This window comes from Engystomops pustulosus, unplaced genomic scaffold, assembly GCF_040894005.1.
Source record: "Engystomops pustulosus unplaced genomic scaffold, aEngPut4.maternal MAT_SCAFFOLD_919, whole genome shotgun sequence".
NCBI classification, from domain to species: domain Eukaryota; kingdom Metazoa; phylum Chordata; class Amphibia; order Anura; family Leptodactylidae; genus Engystomops; species Engystomops pustulosus.
In genome coordinates, this window is record NW_027285798.1 from 7005 (window position 1) to 23928 (window position 16924).

General features: G+C 46.2%; 1 protein-coding gene across 1 annotated transcript; it reads left to right on the plus strand.

The window, feature by feature from the left end:
* The first annotated feature begins 211 nt into the window (after positions 1–211).
* LOC140112587 (probable inactive 1-aminocyclopropane-1-carboxylate synthase-like protein 2) lies at positions 212–16848 on the plus strand. The gene is made up of 13 exons (XM_072132573.1): positions 212–378; positions 1005–1170; positions 1423–1482; positions 3168–3238; positions 6646–6715; positions 7080–7146; positions 9277–9374; positions 9650–9721; positions 10184–10284; positions 12936–13019; positions 13942–13987; positions 14107–14248; positions 16657–16848. Exons 2-13 carry the CDS (start codon positions 1060–1062, stop codon positions 16842–16844), a joined length of 1110 nt encoding a protein of 369 aa, XP_071988674.1. The 5' UTR covers positions 212–378; positions 1005–1059; the 3' UTR covers positions 16845–16848.
* Positions 16849–16924: the final 76 nt, after the last annotated feature.

The window sequence follows — 16924 nt, forward strand, 5'->3', positions numbered from 1 at the left end:
AGGTCATCAATTCTAAATCTTTGGCGAGCCCGTTAAGGTTGTGTTTTCAGGCCCTGGTTTTGCTTCGTTTTTTTTCCCCGACTTTGGGATGACCTTTAATCTTGGGACAACCACTCGTACAACTTTTTTTGTAGTGATGTCCTGGAGGATTCCTAGGAGCTAGTAATGTTTATTGTTGGGCGCAGCTCCTAGTTTTATCACCTGGTATGTGCTGAATAGGGTGCGTCCTAAATAACACATGGCTAAGGAGAAAGTACTAATTAATTTATCCTATTTAAGAAGTTAGTGGATGTGGGAGTTCACTCGGATGAGATCGTTCCTTGTTAGGATGTCATGATAGGAATTGGAGGTGCTGCATTTTAGAAACTCGCACTTCGGGTGAGTACTTGTTCTATGTTTTGGATACAAGAGAACAAAATTTCGGAGAACCCAGATAAACCTCCTTACAACCCGACCAACCAACCAAGAGAAGTTGATGGAAGAGAAGACCTCAACTTGACGATCCTAGTTAGAAGAGATGATGTAGGACAGGATGTGGATGTGCTGAAGGTAGTTGAGATGTCTTCTTATCTCCACAGTCCATGGGGTTAAGAGATTTTAGGGATATTATAGGATTACAAACTGTAGACTGATGTAGACCACCTCCAGTCTAGGATCTCCGACCTGCGGAATACTTGCTGAAAAGTTCTGCTCCTCATCGGCCCCCCCGATGTATCCATTGTACATTGTGTTGGGGTTTACAGGGGTCTACATATGTACGAAATGGATTGAGAAATCCATATACAGCGGTCATTTATGAGTCCATATGAGGATATTTTGAGGACCACTGTTCTGGTTTTGCTGTATTAAAGGGTTTGTGAGCAAAACATAAGAATAACAAAATACTTGTAAGTGGTGATCACATGGAGAGGGTGCTTGGCCTTTCCCTCTGCTCCGAGCAATGATTATTATGCATCATGAATCCTCTGTTTGCAATACAAATTTACCTGTATATTGTCTTCTAGTTTCAGAATTTGATCCGTGTCGTCTTTCAGTTAATTCTCGAGAAGATCAAGGAACATGGAAAACCTCTCTGTAAGGGGAGCAGAACTTTGCTCCCAGAGTGACCCTATGGAAAAGTGCTTGGCCATGTGTCTGCAGGATGCCTACGACAAAGACTCTAACCCTCAGGTAAGTGACCGCAGCCCGGACTGAGTGTTGTGGGAAGGAGGTCCGATCCGTAGATGAGGATTCGGAACGATTTTATGGGAAAATTCCTAGAAAGACAATTGCTGCAGATGTCAGTGGCTTTTTCTTACTCTTGCTGCAATAACTAGTGCACTCAATGTCAGGAGGCTGCCGTAAGTAGTCATTGTGGTCTGCCATGGTCTTGTCCATACAGTTCTTCTTTGATACATAAGGATTTTTTTTTTTACTTTTTAGGGGTTTGTCAATGCTGGAATCACTGCAAACAAGGTCTGCTACGATTTGATGAAGGAAAGGGTAAGTACAAGCGGTCCGCAACTTAAGGACACACGACTTACAGACAAGCCCTATCCGGCCGCGATATATGTCCCACAACGGGGACAATATAAATTGTGTTGGCAAAGGTATATGCAATGAAGCTGTATTGTATTAATCCTTGTCCTTGTTCCCATGACAATCCAAAATTTCGAAAATTGTTTTGACAAAGGGACAACATTTTTTTAGACTGGAGTCATTCCTACAAATTATACCAGTTCCTACTTACATACAAATTCAACTTAAAAACAAACCTATAGAACCTATCCTGTATGAAATCCGGGAACTGCCTCTAGTCCTGAGATTCTGCATGTTTACAATGTCCCAAAATTAACCCTTTAAGGGCGCAGCCTTTTTTTCTTTTATTTCCCATTTTTGCTCCACACCATCAAAAATCCATAACTTTAAAAAAAAAATTTCTATATACAAAGCTTTCTGAGGATTTGTTTTCTGTGTAACAACATTGTACTTCCTAGTGACGTTACTTAATATTCCATGCCATGTACTGGGAAGCTGGAAAAAAATTCCAAATGCAGAAAGCATTAGTACCATTTTCTACGTCTCTCACTGTTTACTCCCGTGTCATCTCCCCTTTACTATTTAGGTCAGTACAATCACAGTGACATTTACGTATTTATATAGGTTTTATTGTGTTTTCATAGATTTTTAAAAATAAAAAACCTTTTCTACAAAAAAAAAATCTTAATTTCACCATATTCTGGCAGTAATAACTGTTACAGTTACAGAACAGTGTACAGAACTGTGTAATGTGTCATTTTGTAGGGGGGGCGAGATTATGTCTTCATTGCTACCATTTTGTGGAAAGAGGGTGATTAGAATTTTTTTCTTTTTTTTTTTACTGTATCTGCCGACCCCCAGGGTACTTTAACCTAGAGGGTCTGATCATTCCTACCATATACTGCAATAAAGTTGTATTGCAGTATATGGTGGATTTACTGATAGTCTGTTACAATGTGCCACCAGCACATTGTAACGGATCTTAACAAATGACAATGCCTGGAGTGTCGTACATCTTGCCAACATGCCAACATGGCGGCGACCGTGCACCACAGGGATTTAAATGCGTCAGGTGGCTTTGCTGGTGTTATTTAAATAGTTAACACCTGTGATCGTTGCCAGCACTGATCATGGGTGTTACTAGTGGGTATTTGCTGCATAATGTAGCAAAAACCCACTCTGTATGAAGATTGTTCAACCCGTGGACCCTCTTCATACATATTTAACAGCCCAATGACATACAAATATATCATGAAGGGTTAAGGGGAATGATGGAACAATGGAAGTTTTTAACTACTTAATGGGGTTTCCCACGTTTAATTGTTATCCCCTCACTACAGTTTAGGAGGGGATAACAATCTGATTGGTTTAGGTCCAACTGCTAGGCCCATCACTGATCTTGAACACTGAGGTCCTGTACCTCCTAATTGATGGAGCTGCAGGTCTTGTGTCCATCCTCCCACTGCAATCAATGTCTATGTCCCACGTAGGCTGTCCTTGTAATGGGGGCGGGAAGGTCCTGTAAAAACATAATAACAATAAAACTTTTGGCCAACCTTTTAGAACTACCCTTTTAGAACTACTCTTGGCTTTCATGGTTGACATCGATTTAGCTGGTCACTACATCTTGTCTTATTTTAATATTTCAGCTTACAAGACCTGATATGAACTACCTGGAGCCATCACTGCTGGACTATAATAACACTGCGGGGATAAAAAGGTAATGGTCTGGATTTTATTTACATTTGTAGCCCCATCAACACATTATGTAGAACTAGAAACCGCAAGAGAATATAGGATATGTCCTTTGTTGCTTTTGAGTTTTAAAGGAAATCTCCCAATGCAATCCATCTTAATAAGCCAGGGACACTTACTCATAGATCCAGGCACCGGGACTGTGGTAATCTGCTTATATATGTTATCCATGGCCTCTTTCCATCTAAAAATCAACTTTTCAAATTATACTGATGAGATGGAAGGGCTCTGGGGGTGTTACCATAGCCCCTCCTTGCTGTAGCTTCACAGACTGTTATACTGTACAGGAGCACTTCCCCCTTCAGTAGGCAGAGGGAGGGGTAGAGTGTGTAACACCCTGTAAAGCTACGGGACGGAGGGACTCTGGTAATGTCCCTTCCAGAGTTTTTCTTCTCTCCTCCCTGCACCGCACACTGCAGCTTCTTCTCTCCTCCCTGCACCGCACACTGCAGCTTCTTCTCTCCTCCCTCCACCACACACTGCAGCTTCTTCTCTCCTCCCTTGACCGCACACTGCAGCTTCTCCTCTCCTCCCTGCACCGCACACTGCAGCTTCTCCTCTCCTCCCTCCACCACACACTGCAGCTTCTTCTCTCCTCCCTGCACCGCACACTGTAGCTTCTTCTCTCCTCCCTGCACCGCACACTGCAGCTTCTTCTCTCCTCCCTGCACCACACTGCAGCTTCTTCTCTCCTCCCTCCACCACACTGCAGCTTCTTCTCTCCTCCCTCCACCACACTGTAGCTTCTTCTCTCCTCCCTCCACCACACTGCAGCTTCTTCTCTCCTCCCTGCACCGCACACTGCAGCTTCTTCTCTCCTCCCTGCACCACACACTGCAGCTTCTTCTCTCCTCCCTGCACCACACACTGCAGCTTCTTCTCTCCTCCCTGCACCGCACACTGCAGCTTCTCCTCTGCTCCCTGCACCACACACTGCAGCTTCTTCTCTCCTCCCTGCACCGCGCACTGCAGCTTCTTCTCTCCTCCCTGCATCACACTGCAGCTTCTTCTCTCCTCCCTGCACCGCACACTGCAGCTTCTTCTCTCCTCCCTGCACCGCACACTGCAGCTTCTTCTCTCCTCCCTGCACCACACACTGCAGATTCTCCTCTCCTCCCTGCACTGCAGCTTCTCCTCTCCTCCCTGCACTGCAGCTTCTCCTCTCCTCCCTGCACTGCAGCTTCTCCTCTCCTCCCTGCACTGCAGCTTCTCCTCTCCTCCCTGCACTGCAGCTTCTCCTCTCCTCCCTGCACCGCACACTGCAGCTTCTTCTCTCCTCCCTGCACCACACACTGTAGCTTCTTCTCTCCTCCCTGCACCGCACACTGCAGCTTTTTCTCTCCTCCCTGCACCACACTGCAGCTTCTTCTCTCCTCCCTGCACCACACTGCAGCTTCTTCTCTCCTCCCTGCACCACACACTGCAGCTTCTTCTCTCCTCCCTGCACCGCACACTGCAGCTTCTTCTCTCCTCCCTGCACCGCACACTGAAGCTTCTTCTCTCCTCCCTGCACCGCACACTGCAGCTTCTCTTCTCCTCCCTGCACCACACTGCAGCTTCTCCTGTCCTCCCTGCACCACACACTGCAGCTTCTTCTCTCCTCCCTGCACCGCACACTGCAGCTTCTTCTCTCCTCCCTGCACCACACACTGCAGCTTCTTCTCTCCTCCCTGCACCACACACTGCAGCTTCTTCTCTCCTCCCTGCACCGCGCACTGCAGCTTCTTCTCTCCTCCCTGCACCACAAACTGCAGCTTCTCCTCTCCTCCCTGCACCACACACTGCAGCTTCTTCTCTCCTCCCTGCACCGCACACTGCAGCTTCTTCTCTCCTCCCTGCACCACACACTGCAGCTTCTCCTCTCCTCCCTGCACCACACACTGCAGCTTCTCCTCTCCTCCCTGCACCACACACTGCAGCTTCTTCTCTCCTCCCTGCAAAACACACTGCAGCTTCTTCTCTCCTCCCTGCACCACACTGCAGCTTCTTCTCTCCTCCCTGCACCACACACTGCAACTTCTTCTCTCCTCCCTGCACCATACACTGCAGCTTCTTCTCTCCTCCCTGCACCACACACTGCAGCTTCTTCTCTCCTCCCTGCACCACACTGCAGCTTCTTCTCTCCTCCCTGCACCACACACTGCAGCTTCTCCTCTCTTACATGTGCCGCTCTGCTCTGTGTCCTGTGCTGGTTGTATGCGACACCATCGGGACCCGGAGCAGTACTGTGCCAGTAGCAGGAGAGGACCATGCAGTAGCTGACAAATACCACTCCAGGGTCCCCTCCTGCTCCTGGAGTCGCTCTGCTCTGGGTCCTGACCTCATCGCATACAACCACGTCCAGGAGTCAGGACACAGAGTGTAGTAGCAGGAGAGGTAAGAACTTCTCAGCTGCACTTCTCCGGCACCAATGATCTGCCATCAGTTATGTTACATCAGTTATGGAAGTGCTCACTGAACTCTGACAGTCATCAGGGTACGGACCGCAGCTTATGGCTTGACAGGCTTCGTGTTGCCTGACAGCAAAGCTTGTGCACCCCTGGGGACCAATTTGACATGCTTTGTGCAGCGCTGCGTAATCTGTAGGCGCTATATAAATAAAGAATTATTATTATTATCCCCCATTTAGTTGAGATGAATGTGGCTGCACTTTATGTACATGCTCAGTAGTGAAGCTCCTCTAATATAGATTAGAGGAAGGAATGCCCTCATTTATCTCAGCACTGCTAGAGGGACGAGGGAAACAGGAATGTGTAGTCATGGAGTCGGAGTTGTTGGTGACCATTTTGGTAGAGCTGGAGTCTGAGTCGAAGTTTGGGAAATTTAGGAGTTGGAGTTGAAGGTTCGGCTTACTCCACAGCCCTTTAAACAGACTTTAATGGGGTTTTGCTATAAAGGTATGATCGTGGAGGGTCTGACTGCGAGTTACACTTGTAGGGCCAACTTCAGGCATAGTTTCAAACTATGAGCCAAGCCTAAAGTACATTAGAAGTCAATGGAAAAGAGGATTGTCGTGGGACTTCAGGATTGGTTGAACGGATAAACGGATGTTGGAATTTGACAGTAGACGCCATCTCATTCCCCCTTTTCTGTAAATGGGGGATAAGTGTCAATTATGGGGAAATGCTTTGTGCCATCTAAGATTAGATTTGTGAATGTGGAGATGAGGTTTAGCAGAGATTTATGACTCACGAGGAGGACTTTGTTATCTGAGAGAGTAAAAAGAGAATGTATATAATAAAACGTATGCAGGCAGTCCCCGGGTTACATACAAGATAGGGTTGACTGTAAGTTGGGTGTCCTTAAGTAGGGGACTGCCTGTACATTTATGCCGTAGTCTATTTACATGATACATGTTCTTATCTAATGCAGCCTCCGAGATGAAGCAGCGCGGTTTCTCACAGACTATTGTCATTCTCCAGTCCGACTGAATCCAAATAATGTAAGATTTTTTTTTCCTATTCTGTTTCCCAAATAGATTTCACTCCCTAACATGAATGTATTATGGGGACAAGGACAGGTCTGACTCTCCTAGCCCCTACCGATCAGGAGCTGTGAGTGGTCAGACGAGGGGACTTCAAGGTAATGCATACTGAGCTACTATGACACATCTCAGCCACTAACTAGGGAGTGGAGCTGTTCTTCCAACTCCTTTTTCTTCAGCTGATTGATGGGAGGTCTTAGTGGTGATACAATATGCCACCACTTTATAAAAATGGGAGTAGTCCTTTAATAAGAAAGTAGCTTTTATTTGGGTTTATTATATTCTGTCAGTTCTATATAGTGACTACTTCTCCTATATACAGATAATCGTCATGAACGGATGCTCCTCTATATTGTGTGCACTCGCCCCCATCATTTTTAATCCTGGAGGTAAGTATATGAATTTCAGCCCTACTTTTCCTAAATAGGATATCATTTATTTTATAAATTCATATGACAAAGTTTCTATGGGTAAAAAAAACTTCATTTACCAGGGTGGTTACAGAGGTTTAATGGTTGTTCTCCATTTGTCTCTTTAGTTGATCCTGATGGTAGAAAAATTACTAAAATTTTTTCTAAAGCCTAACCTATATGTTTTAATACTTTATTTTATGTTTATGCAAATTACCTGCAGAGGCTACTGGGGCGTGGAGTAGCCTCTGTGAGCTCTAGGGCTAAGGCTACTCCACACCCTAAGTATCCCCTAAAGAGCCACCCACATGTCCATGCCACCTGTGAACGTGGCAACACAACCTTGGCCAGGCGCAGTGGTGTCTGGGGTGTCACTGGCCAGAGGGGAGCTCTGCGCATACGCAGAAGCTCCCAGTATCCTGCCGACTTTGCTGAACTGGCGATGCAACGTGAGCCACAGCACCTGTGTGTGCACTGCCGGCGCATTCACAGGTGCAATGGACAAGTAGTGGCAGCTCTGTAGAAGTTACTCGTGGTGTGGCGTCGCCTCTGTGAGCTCTAGGGTTAGGACTTCTTCACGCTCTTAGTATCCCCTAAAGAGCCAACCTTGGCCAGGCGCAGTGGCGTCCGGGGTGTAACTGGCCAGAGGGGAGCTCTGCGCATACGCAGAAGCTCCCGGTATCCTTCCGGCTTTGCTGAGCCGGCGATGCAACGTGAGCCACTGCACCTGCGCCGGCACATTCACAGGTGCAATGGACAAGTAGTGGCAGCTCTGTAGAAGATACTCGTGGTGTAGTGTAGCCTCTGTGAGCTCTAGGGTTAAGGCTTCTCCACGCCCTTAGTATCCCCTAAAGAGCCAACCTTGGCCAGGCGCAGTGGCGTCCGGGGTGTAACTGGCCAGAGGGGAGCTCTGCGCATACGCAGAAGCTCCCGGTATCCTGCTGGCTTTGCTAAGCCGGCGATGCAACTTGAGCCACTGCACCTGCGCGGGCTGTGCCGGCGCATTCACAGGTGCAATGGATGAGCAGTGGGCGGCTCTGTGGTGGTTACTCGTGGTGTGGAGTAGCCTCAGCCCCAAAGCTTACAGAGGCTTCTACACATCCTAGTAACCATTGTAGGTAATCTGCATAAAATATAAAAACATATAGGCTACGCTTCAGAAAATAATAACGTTGGTGACTGGCTGTACATATAGGTATAAGCATATTATCATTCATGCACAGCCAACTTGTATTTCCTGATGGAATAAGGAAAACAGAACCTTGAGCGATAACACTTGCTGGGGGACCATTGTTGGGACCATTGCCCTTTTTTTGGGCAGTGCTCCTTTATATAGGATTTGTTTTATGCCCTGGAACTGAAAGACTTTTTTTTCCCAGGAGTAAGGAGCGACCTACAGATTATTACCTGGGTTACATATTCCAAGGGTAATCCAAGATTATGACTTGTTGTTAGGATGCGTTGTGGCTTTCCAACAAATGCCTGATCCATAACTGGTTAATATCCTCTTAAGAAATGAAGACCCCCTAGAGCACCTCTGGCATGGCCAGCGTTATGGTGCGGCAAACTGGGCATTTGACCAGGGCCCCCTGTCCTAAAGGGATCCTCTGCATGTGGGCTTTTGTGGACGGAGGATGTGTTTCTCCTTTAATCGGGGTGAAAATGCTTATCATCTATCTCCTGTCTATATATCTATCATCCATCTGTCTAGTTATCGCTCTACTATAAAATTCTCCTAAAGTCCCATATTACAGATACTTACCTACTACTGTGTGTAACTACAAAGTGTTATTATTGTGCAGGGCTAAAGGGAGAAATCTTACTGACTGTGACTTTTTATAAAATAGTTTAATTTTGGGGCCCCACTTTTAGTTTTACCCAGGGCCCCACTTTGTCAAAAGCCACCCCTGACCCCTGGCTCCCAAAGCATCGGTCCACTCCCTGGCGCTCCGGCTCCTAAGGATCCCTTGCTGATAGCGTTGCGTTCATGTCAGTGCCAATCCTTGGTCTCCTCACTCAAGATTGATGGCTCCTGCTCCTGCATTGTATAGGTTCATGTATAATAACATGATATTGTTTGTATGACGTCTTCTACACTTTTTTTTTCAGATGGATTCCTGACTCCTACCCCTTATTACCCCAGGATAGCTGTTGACCTTGGAGCCTACCTGCATTTGCAGCCTGTGTACGTCCCCCTGAGCAGCCAGGTCATAGCCCCTTCAAAATCCATGTCCACTTCTTCTTACATTCTTTTATTATGAAATACAACTATAAATTCTCTGTTTAGGCTTCACTACAGGCTACATGTGGCCATCGTTAGGGCTCGTTCATATACACAATGTAATCTAAGTGGATGAGACGACTAATTAGAATCAGGCACTAAGATGTTTTGTTATTATAGATGTTGTGGATGATTTATACTTGATATAACAGCAGTATGAGGTCACATGTACTTCTTGTAGTGACTTTGTATCTCCTTTAGGTGACAGAAGATCACCCGTTTGCGTTGACGGTGCAGATGTTAGAGGAAGGGATGGAGAAGGGGAAGAAGCAGGTGACGGTTTAATTTTTACATTGTAGCTGTATACAGGCGGTCCCCTACTTAAGGACACCCGACTTACAGACAATCCATAGTTACAGACGGACCCCTCTACACACTGTGATCTCTGGTGACCTCTCTGAATGGTTTATTATAGTCCCAGACTGCAATGATCAGCTGTAAGGTGTCTGTAATGAAGCTTTATTGAAAATTCTTGGTCCCATTACAGCAAAAAATGTTTAAACTCTAATTGTCACTGGGGCAATTTTTTTGTCTAGATCTACAATTATAAAATATACAGTTTTGACTTGCATACAAATTCAACTTAAGAACAAACCTCCGGACCCTATCTTGTACCTAACCCGGGGACTGCCTGTAATCCATTATTCCTTTAGGCAATTCTCATAGTCCAAATCTGACCCCAAGGGATCGCGCCTTTGTATTATATATTAATTATTCCAATGTCTTCCTTTCCAGGGAATCACAATCAAAGCATTAATCCTAATAAATCCGCAAAATCCATTAGGGGAAGTCTACTCCCCAAAATTACTCAAAGAATGTCTAGAGTTTGCCAGCAGGTAAATGCGAGAAGAAGGGTCATTGACCTTTATATAGCAAATTCAATTAAAAAATCTTAAAAATTTGTAATGTCCATTCATTAAAAATATACCCTGGGAAATGATATGAAATTCATCTGCTATACTAGTTTACTATTTGTTAATATATGTAGATAAATGTAATGATATATTTGCTGTAGGGTGTAATGTGGACCCAGAAGTTTTCAGAAGAGGGGAGGAGCTACGTGGCCGGTTGCAGAAGAGGGGAGGAGCTACGTGGCTGGTTGCAGAAGAGGGGAGGAGCTATGGGGCCGGTTGCAGAAGAGGGGAGGGGCTACGTGGCCGGTTGCAGAAGAGGGGAGGGGCTACATGGCCGGTTGCAGCAGAGGGGAGGAGCTATATGGCCGGTTGCAGAAGAGTGGCCGGTTGCATAAGAGGGGAGGGGCTACGTGGCCGGTTGCATAAGAGGGGAGGAGCTATGTGGCTGGATGCAGAAGAGAAGAGCACTCCTCACCCCTCCCCTCTTCATACAAAAGCCGACAAGTCTTATCCGTTGCAGAGCGGCTGCCCATCCAGGACATGTTGCGGTGAGACACAGTGGGCCTCATTCATCAAAACTGTCAGAGAGCTTTTCTAGTTACTCATGGCAACCAGTCATAGTTCAGCTTTCATTTTTTAACCTGCTGTGGGAAAATCAAAGCTCAACTCTGGTCGCCGTTACCAACTACAACTTTACTGTTCTCAGACATTTTTGATAAATCTCCCCCAGTGTGCTCACTGCACCGTGACCCGGTGCCATAGACCGCCATGGTGGCCGGGAGTTGAGCTGTGAGGTCAAACACTTTATTGGGTGGGATTGCGCTTTTCGAGCTTCCCTTAATCATGTCCAATAGTGAAAGGCGCAGTAATCAGAGTTAGGGTTGCCTGGGCCCTGGGGGGACTATTACCACTATTACTTGGGGGGACTATTACCACTATTACCTGGGGGGACTATTACCACTATTACCTGGGGGGACTATTACCACTATTACCTGGGGGGACTATTACCACTATTACCTGGGGGGACTATTACCACTATTACCTGGGGGGACTATTACTACTATTACCTGGGGGGACTATTACCACTATTACCTGGGGGGACTATTACCACTATTACCTGGGGGGACTATTACCACTATTACCTGGGGGGACTATTACTACTATTACCTGGGGGGACTATTACTACTATTACCTGGGGGGACCATTACCACTATTACCTGGGGGTACTATTACCACTATTACCTGGGTGGACTATTACCACTATTACCTGGGGGGACCATTACCACTATTACCTGGGGGGACCATTACCACTATTACCTGGGGGGACCATTACCACTATTACCTGGGGGTACTATTACCACTATTACCTGGGTGGACTATTACCACTATTACCTGGGGGGACTATTACCACTATTACCTGGGGGACTATTACCACTATTACCTGGGGGGACCATTACCACTATTACCTGGGGAGACTATTACCACTATTACCTGGGGGGACTATTACCACTATTACCTGGGGGGACTATTACCACTATTACCTGGGGGGACTATTACCACTATTACCTGGGGGGACCATTACCACTATTACCTGGGGGGACTATTACTACTATTACCTGGGGGGACCATTACCACTATTACCTGGGGGGACTATTACCACTATTACTTGGGGGGACTATTACTACTATTACCTGGGGGGACCACTACCACTATTACCTGGGGGGACTATTACCACTATTACCTGGGGGGACTATTACCACTATTACCTGGGGGGACTATTACCACTATTACCTGGGGGGACTATTACCACTATTACCTGGGGGGACTATTACCACTATTACCTGGGGGGACTAATACCACCAATGCCCCACACAAGTATAGCCCCCTCATCAATGCCAACCAGCACCCAGTGGTTATAGTTAACAATGACCGGACCTGCTAAATTTTTAGTTCAGCCATGTTTGGGCACTGAACCAACCAGTACCACCCTCGATCAGAGCTGGCCGGTTAATAGGGGTGCACGGTTGCAGCCATTTAAATAGTTAACGCGGTGGGTGTTTCTAATGAAGTTCGGGGTTGGGTGCAGTGACCTGAAGGCACAAATTTCAGTACAAACTCGAACTTTGTGGTTCGAGAACACTCAACAGTAGTTCTTGGCAAGGGACTCAGTGGAGGAATAAAGCCCATACAGAGTCTCCCTGTTAGTACAACATCCTTAAACAAACGGGATTAACAGGAGATGTGCCATGGGAATGCACTAGGAGAGGGAAAGTATCCTATTTCTTATAGTGATCTACCGTTCACTGCATCGCAGCCAATAGTAATAGCTTTTTGCCCTGCTGTTCAGGAAAGGAGCAGAGTCTCCGCAGCAGCAGGACAGTATACACGAGAAGACTCTTCTTACGGGGGAGGTTAGAAGTGACTATATTTTTGCTTCCAGAAGGTGATGAGTGTCTGATCAAATAGATTTTGTGATTTTTGTTTTTTTTATTTACTATACACATTTTTGTGAATTTTTTGCGACATAAAAAAGTGTTATTATCAAATACAGTGTAAATGTAACAGATCTTACAACGGCATAAAAATGGTGCACAGATGGAGAAAAATTTGCTTCCATTTTTGTTTCTCTATAGACACGACTTGCATGTGATCATGGATGAAATTTACATGCTGTCAGTCATGGATACTGAGTTTACTAGCGTCCTCTCCTTCCAGGAGTAAGTACTGAGCAGATCTGACTCTCTTTGGTTCTCATAGTGATGGCAACAATATAAATCTGTAATACAGCATCATATCTGGGAATTTGTATATTGTGTTAGGGTCCATTCACACAACAACGGGCACGGGCCAGCCCGATCCACTGAAAGACACACCCACCATCACACCCCTCCACGGCAAGTGGGCATGGAGTGGTGTAAAGAAGGGAGCATCTGGTGGGAAACAGGCACAATTTGTGGCTGTGTGCAAGGAATGTCCAGTCTGACCTGCTGTAGAATTGCGCCCTCGTCTACATCTGAACGGGCTTGATCCACTGAAACGCACACCCTCTATCACACCCTTCCACGGCAAGTGGGCATGGAGTGGTGTAAAGAAGGGAGCATCTGGTGGGAAACAGGCACAATTTGTGGCTGTGTGCAAGGAATGGCATCTATTTCAGGGCTAAGCCCTGATAAATGTGGCCCTGTATATTATGTTATGACATGTCATAGACAGAGGTGAACATAACTGGGCACCAATGGAAAAACTTTTCCAGGGAAATTGTCTGTCATTGCTGTTCGGCTCCCTGTAAACACAAGGACACAGAGCAGGAAGTAGTTGGCCATTTCCTGACCTGTGTCCTCGTGGTTACAGGACTCCGATCAAGTATCCAGACGATAGATCATTAATACTAAATACTGGCCATCCCCTTTCAGTGTATATTATAGGTATAACTTTCTAGAGATGGGTTTCTTGATCCAGGGATTTACTCCAATTGGAGTTGGGAACAGATTTCTCCCATAAGTTTAGTAAAATTGGCTTTGACCTCTTGGGTATTTTTGCCATTTTCTTCATCGTTGCAGGTTAATAGACTGGACTTGAAGGCAATTGCATATTTTTTCAGCCTTATGATCTCAGATACTAAACTTTGTTCATATTTAGTCTTCCAGATCCAGAGCGAACTCACTTTATCTGGGGCCTCGGCAAGGTAATTTTACTATATGACTAGTTCCTTTTGATAAGGCCTGATTTATCATGATTTTTTTCTACTCTTCCGATAAAATTGACATTGTCTATAAATATTTCTGTTTATGATTCTTTTTGTAGGATTTTGGACTGAATGGCCTCAGAGTAGGAATATTTTATACGGTAAACCAGCACATCCTCAATCCTCTTAGCCGCCTGGCTTTTTTCCACCAATGTCCAGGACCCACCCAGTACATGGTCTATCGATTACTCTGTGACAGAGGTCAGTCATCAGTCTCTAACCGCTTAAAGCATAGCTAGTAATAACATACGCAGGAGTCGGTAATAAATTGCGTGTTCTTGAGGAATAGCACTGGTTTTGGTCATTATGTGCCCATATTCTGTGGTTTCTATAAGAGATGAGCGGACCCACATTTTAGGTTCCACGTCCTCTGTTTGGCAACTTCTCCTAAACCGGAGATGCTGCTTGATGGGCTCCACAGTAGCTGCAAGCAACTAGGCAATGCTGTGATTGGTCAGCTGAACACCTAAAGACACACCTGACCAATCACAGTCATGTCTAGCTCTTGAAGTGTAAAGCTGCCTGATTGGCTACAGCCCATCAAGCATCACCTTAGGGTTAGGCGGAACTGGCAAATGTAGTATGCTGAACCGAAAGTTCGGGTCCACTCATCTCTAGTTTCTAGCAGTTTTCCTGCTGTTGTTATCTGTAGTTTGTAGTGATGGGAAGTCCGGCTCTTCTTAGTGAGCTGGATCATTAGGCTCCGCTCACTAAGAAAAGCCGGCTCTTCTGAGTCCTGAACAGATCCCTATTGAATATAAGATAGGGAACCTCATTCCAGAAAGTCAACTCACTCCAATCCACTTTTAACCCGGTTAAAGGGGGCTTGGTGAGCCGGTTAGGGGTGGGCTTAAGTGAGTTATCGGCTCACTGAAGGGAGCCGACTCCCATCGTTCACTCGACTTCTATGTACTTTGACTCCTCAGTGAGCAAGACAGAATTCAGCAGAGATTTTTGAGTAAAAAGCTGATTGGGGAGAATGGAAAGAGGCTAATAAGATCCAAATGAAGGGAGATGTAGTCGCCTGCATAACTTATTTATGTAAGATTTGTTAAAAATATATGAACACTTAAATGACCAAGACATATTTAAAAAAATTTTCTCATTAAGCATTCCAAAAGCCATAACTTTTTTCAAATTTGTATAGTTTTTGTTTTTAAATGTTACTATTTTGTGTTGTACAATAAAACAACTGGTTTACAAAGCCCATATGTGTTTTTAATCTAAAGGGTCAATGCCTGAACAGAAATAGATAAATATACATACTGTATTTTTTGGACTATAAGGCGCACATAAAAACCTAAGATTTTCTTAGAAATCCAAAGTGCGCCTTATAGTCCGGTGTGCCTTATATATGAAACAAGCTCCGGGCCACGCCAGCAATATCCTGCCAACACCCTGCACACACTGTAGTCGGGCACAATACCCCACATCGGTGCCTTGGCACCGCTATAACAACATTGTGCCCCTCCGTGCATCGGAGCAGGGCAGTAGCAGGAAGAGACCAGAGCCGCGGCTGCGACCCTGCATGGCAGGCAGTACCAGAGGGGGACTCGGTAGTGACAGGAGGAAGCAAGGCGGTGTAGGGCAGCAGACCCTACTTACATAGGTCCCTGCTACCGGAGACGGCCCCATCACAGCAGATCTCCAGCGAGAACTGCAGACCACGCAGGGCGCGAACAACAGGCGCCATAGCGCGAACCAACTTCTGCCGCGTGCACGGATTCCCTTCTAACCCGGTGTCATCTCCCTGTGTGACCGGTCACCTCTGCTCCCCGTAACCTTGCTGCTCTTTGGGGAAGATGGTGCCGAATACGGTCCTCCGCTATTCGGGGTGTTGCTCACGTAGGTATGCACTCAGGGTGCTGACAGTTGCTGGGTCACTGCTGTGGAGAGTCGCTTTACCAGAGCTGGTGGCGGAGCAGGCTCTCTTTGCGACCTCTCCGCTCGGCATCCAAACCATGCCCCTGGACCCCCTTCTCACCCAAGCAGCCACCAGGGCCTTATAATCCGGTGCGCCTTATATATTCACCTAGAAGTCATAGCTGGCCTTTATTCATAATGCGCCTTTTAGTCAGGTGCGCCTTATCATCTGAAAAATACGGTATATGAAAGTTGATAGAAACAAGCAGATATTGGGGCACATTTACTAAGGATCCGTCGGACGCATTTCCATCCATTTTGTGCTGAATTTATAAGGGTTTTTGGCGCACACGATCGAATTGTGGCACATCGGCGCTGGCTTTCATGCGTCACAAATCGGGGGGCGTGGCCGTCAGACAACCCGACTGATTCGGACAAACCGCGGAATTTAAAAATCAAATTGTGTCGCGAAATCAGCACTGACATGCACCGGGAAGAAGATGGTGAACTCCGGTGGACCTGAGCGGGGAAGCGACACATGCAGGAAATTGGACGCACGATCTTAGTGAATCGCGGCAGCTCCGAATCCTCATCAGACAGTCCGGATCGGCGTCGTCAATGGGACGGCTAAGTAAATGTGCCCCATTATGTTAGGCCTCCAGTTGTAAGGGGGGAACATGGAGAGTCCAGTACAAGCAGTGAGTTATGGAAAGTTAATGGTCTAAAACCTTACATTTAATTTGCAGGCTGGTTGGACAATGTGTATGTCCCAACCAATAAAAAACTACTCTCAGAATCTCAGAAGACACTTGTTACTGGGCTCAACAAGCTAGGAATATCAGTTCTCCACCGGTCCACGGGGATCTATGTCTGGGCTGATTTCAGGAAGGTATGTGGATCAGATCTTTGCGATGTAGCGGTGCTGATTTTGTGATTATAGGCGGGTTTTCTAGACCAATGTTTTCTATTTTAAGGACAGCATAACATCAGGTAAGTCATCAGGTCACTGAGCCC

Coding starts and splice junctions, on each gene's coding strand:
- LOC140112587 (XM_072132573.1), top strand. CDS start 1,060: ATGGAAAACCTCTCTGTAAGGGGAGCAGAACTTTGCTCCCAGAGTGAC. Junction 1,483..3,167: donor ACGATTTGATGAAGGAAAGG/GTAAGTACAAGC, acceptor TTAATATTTCAG/CTTACAAGACCTGATATGAA. Junction 13,020..13,941: donor AGCGTCCTCTCCTTCCAGGA/GTAAGTACTGAG, acceptor GTTCATATTTAG/TCTTCCAGATCCAGAGCGAA.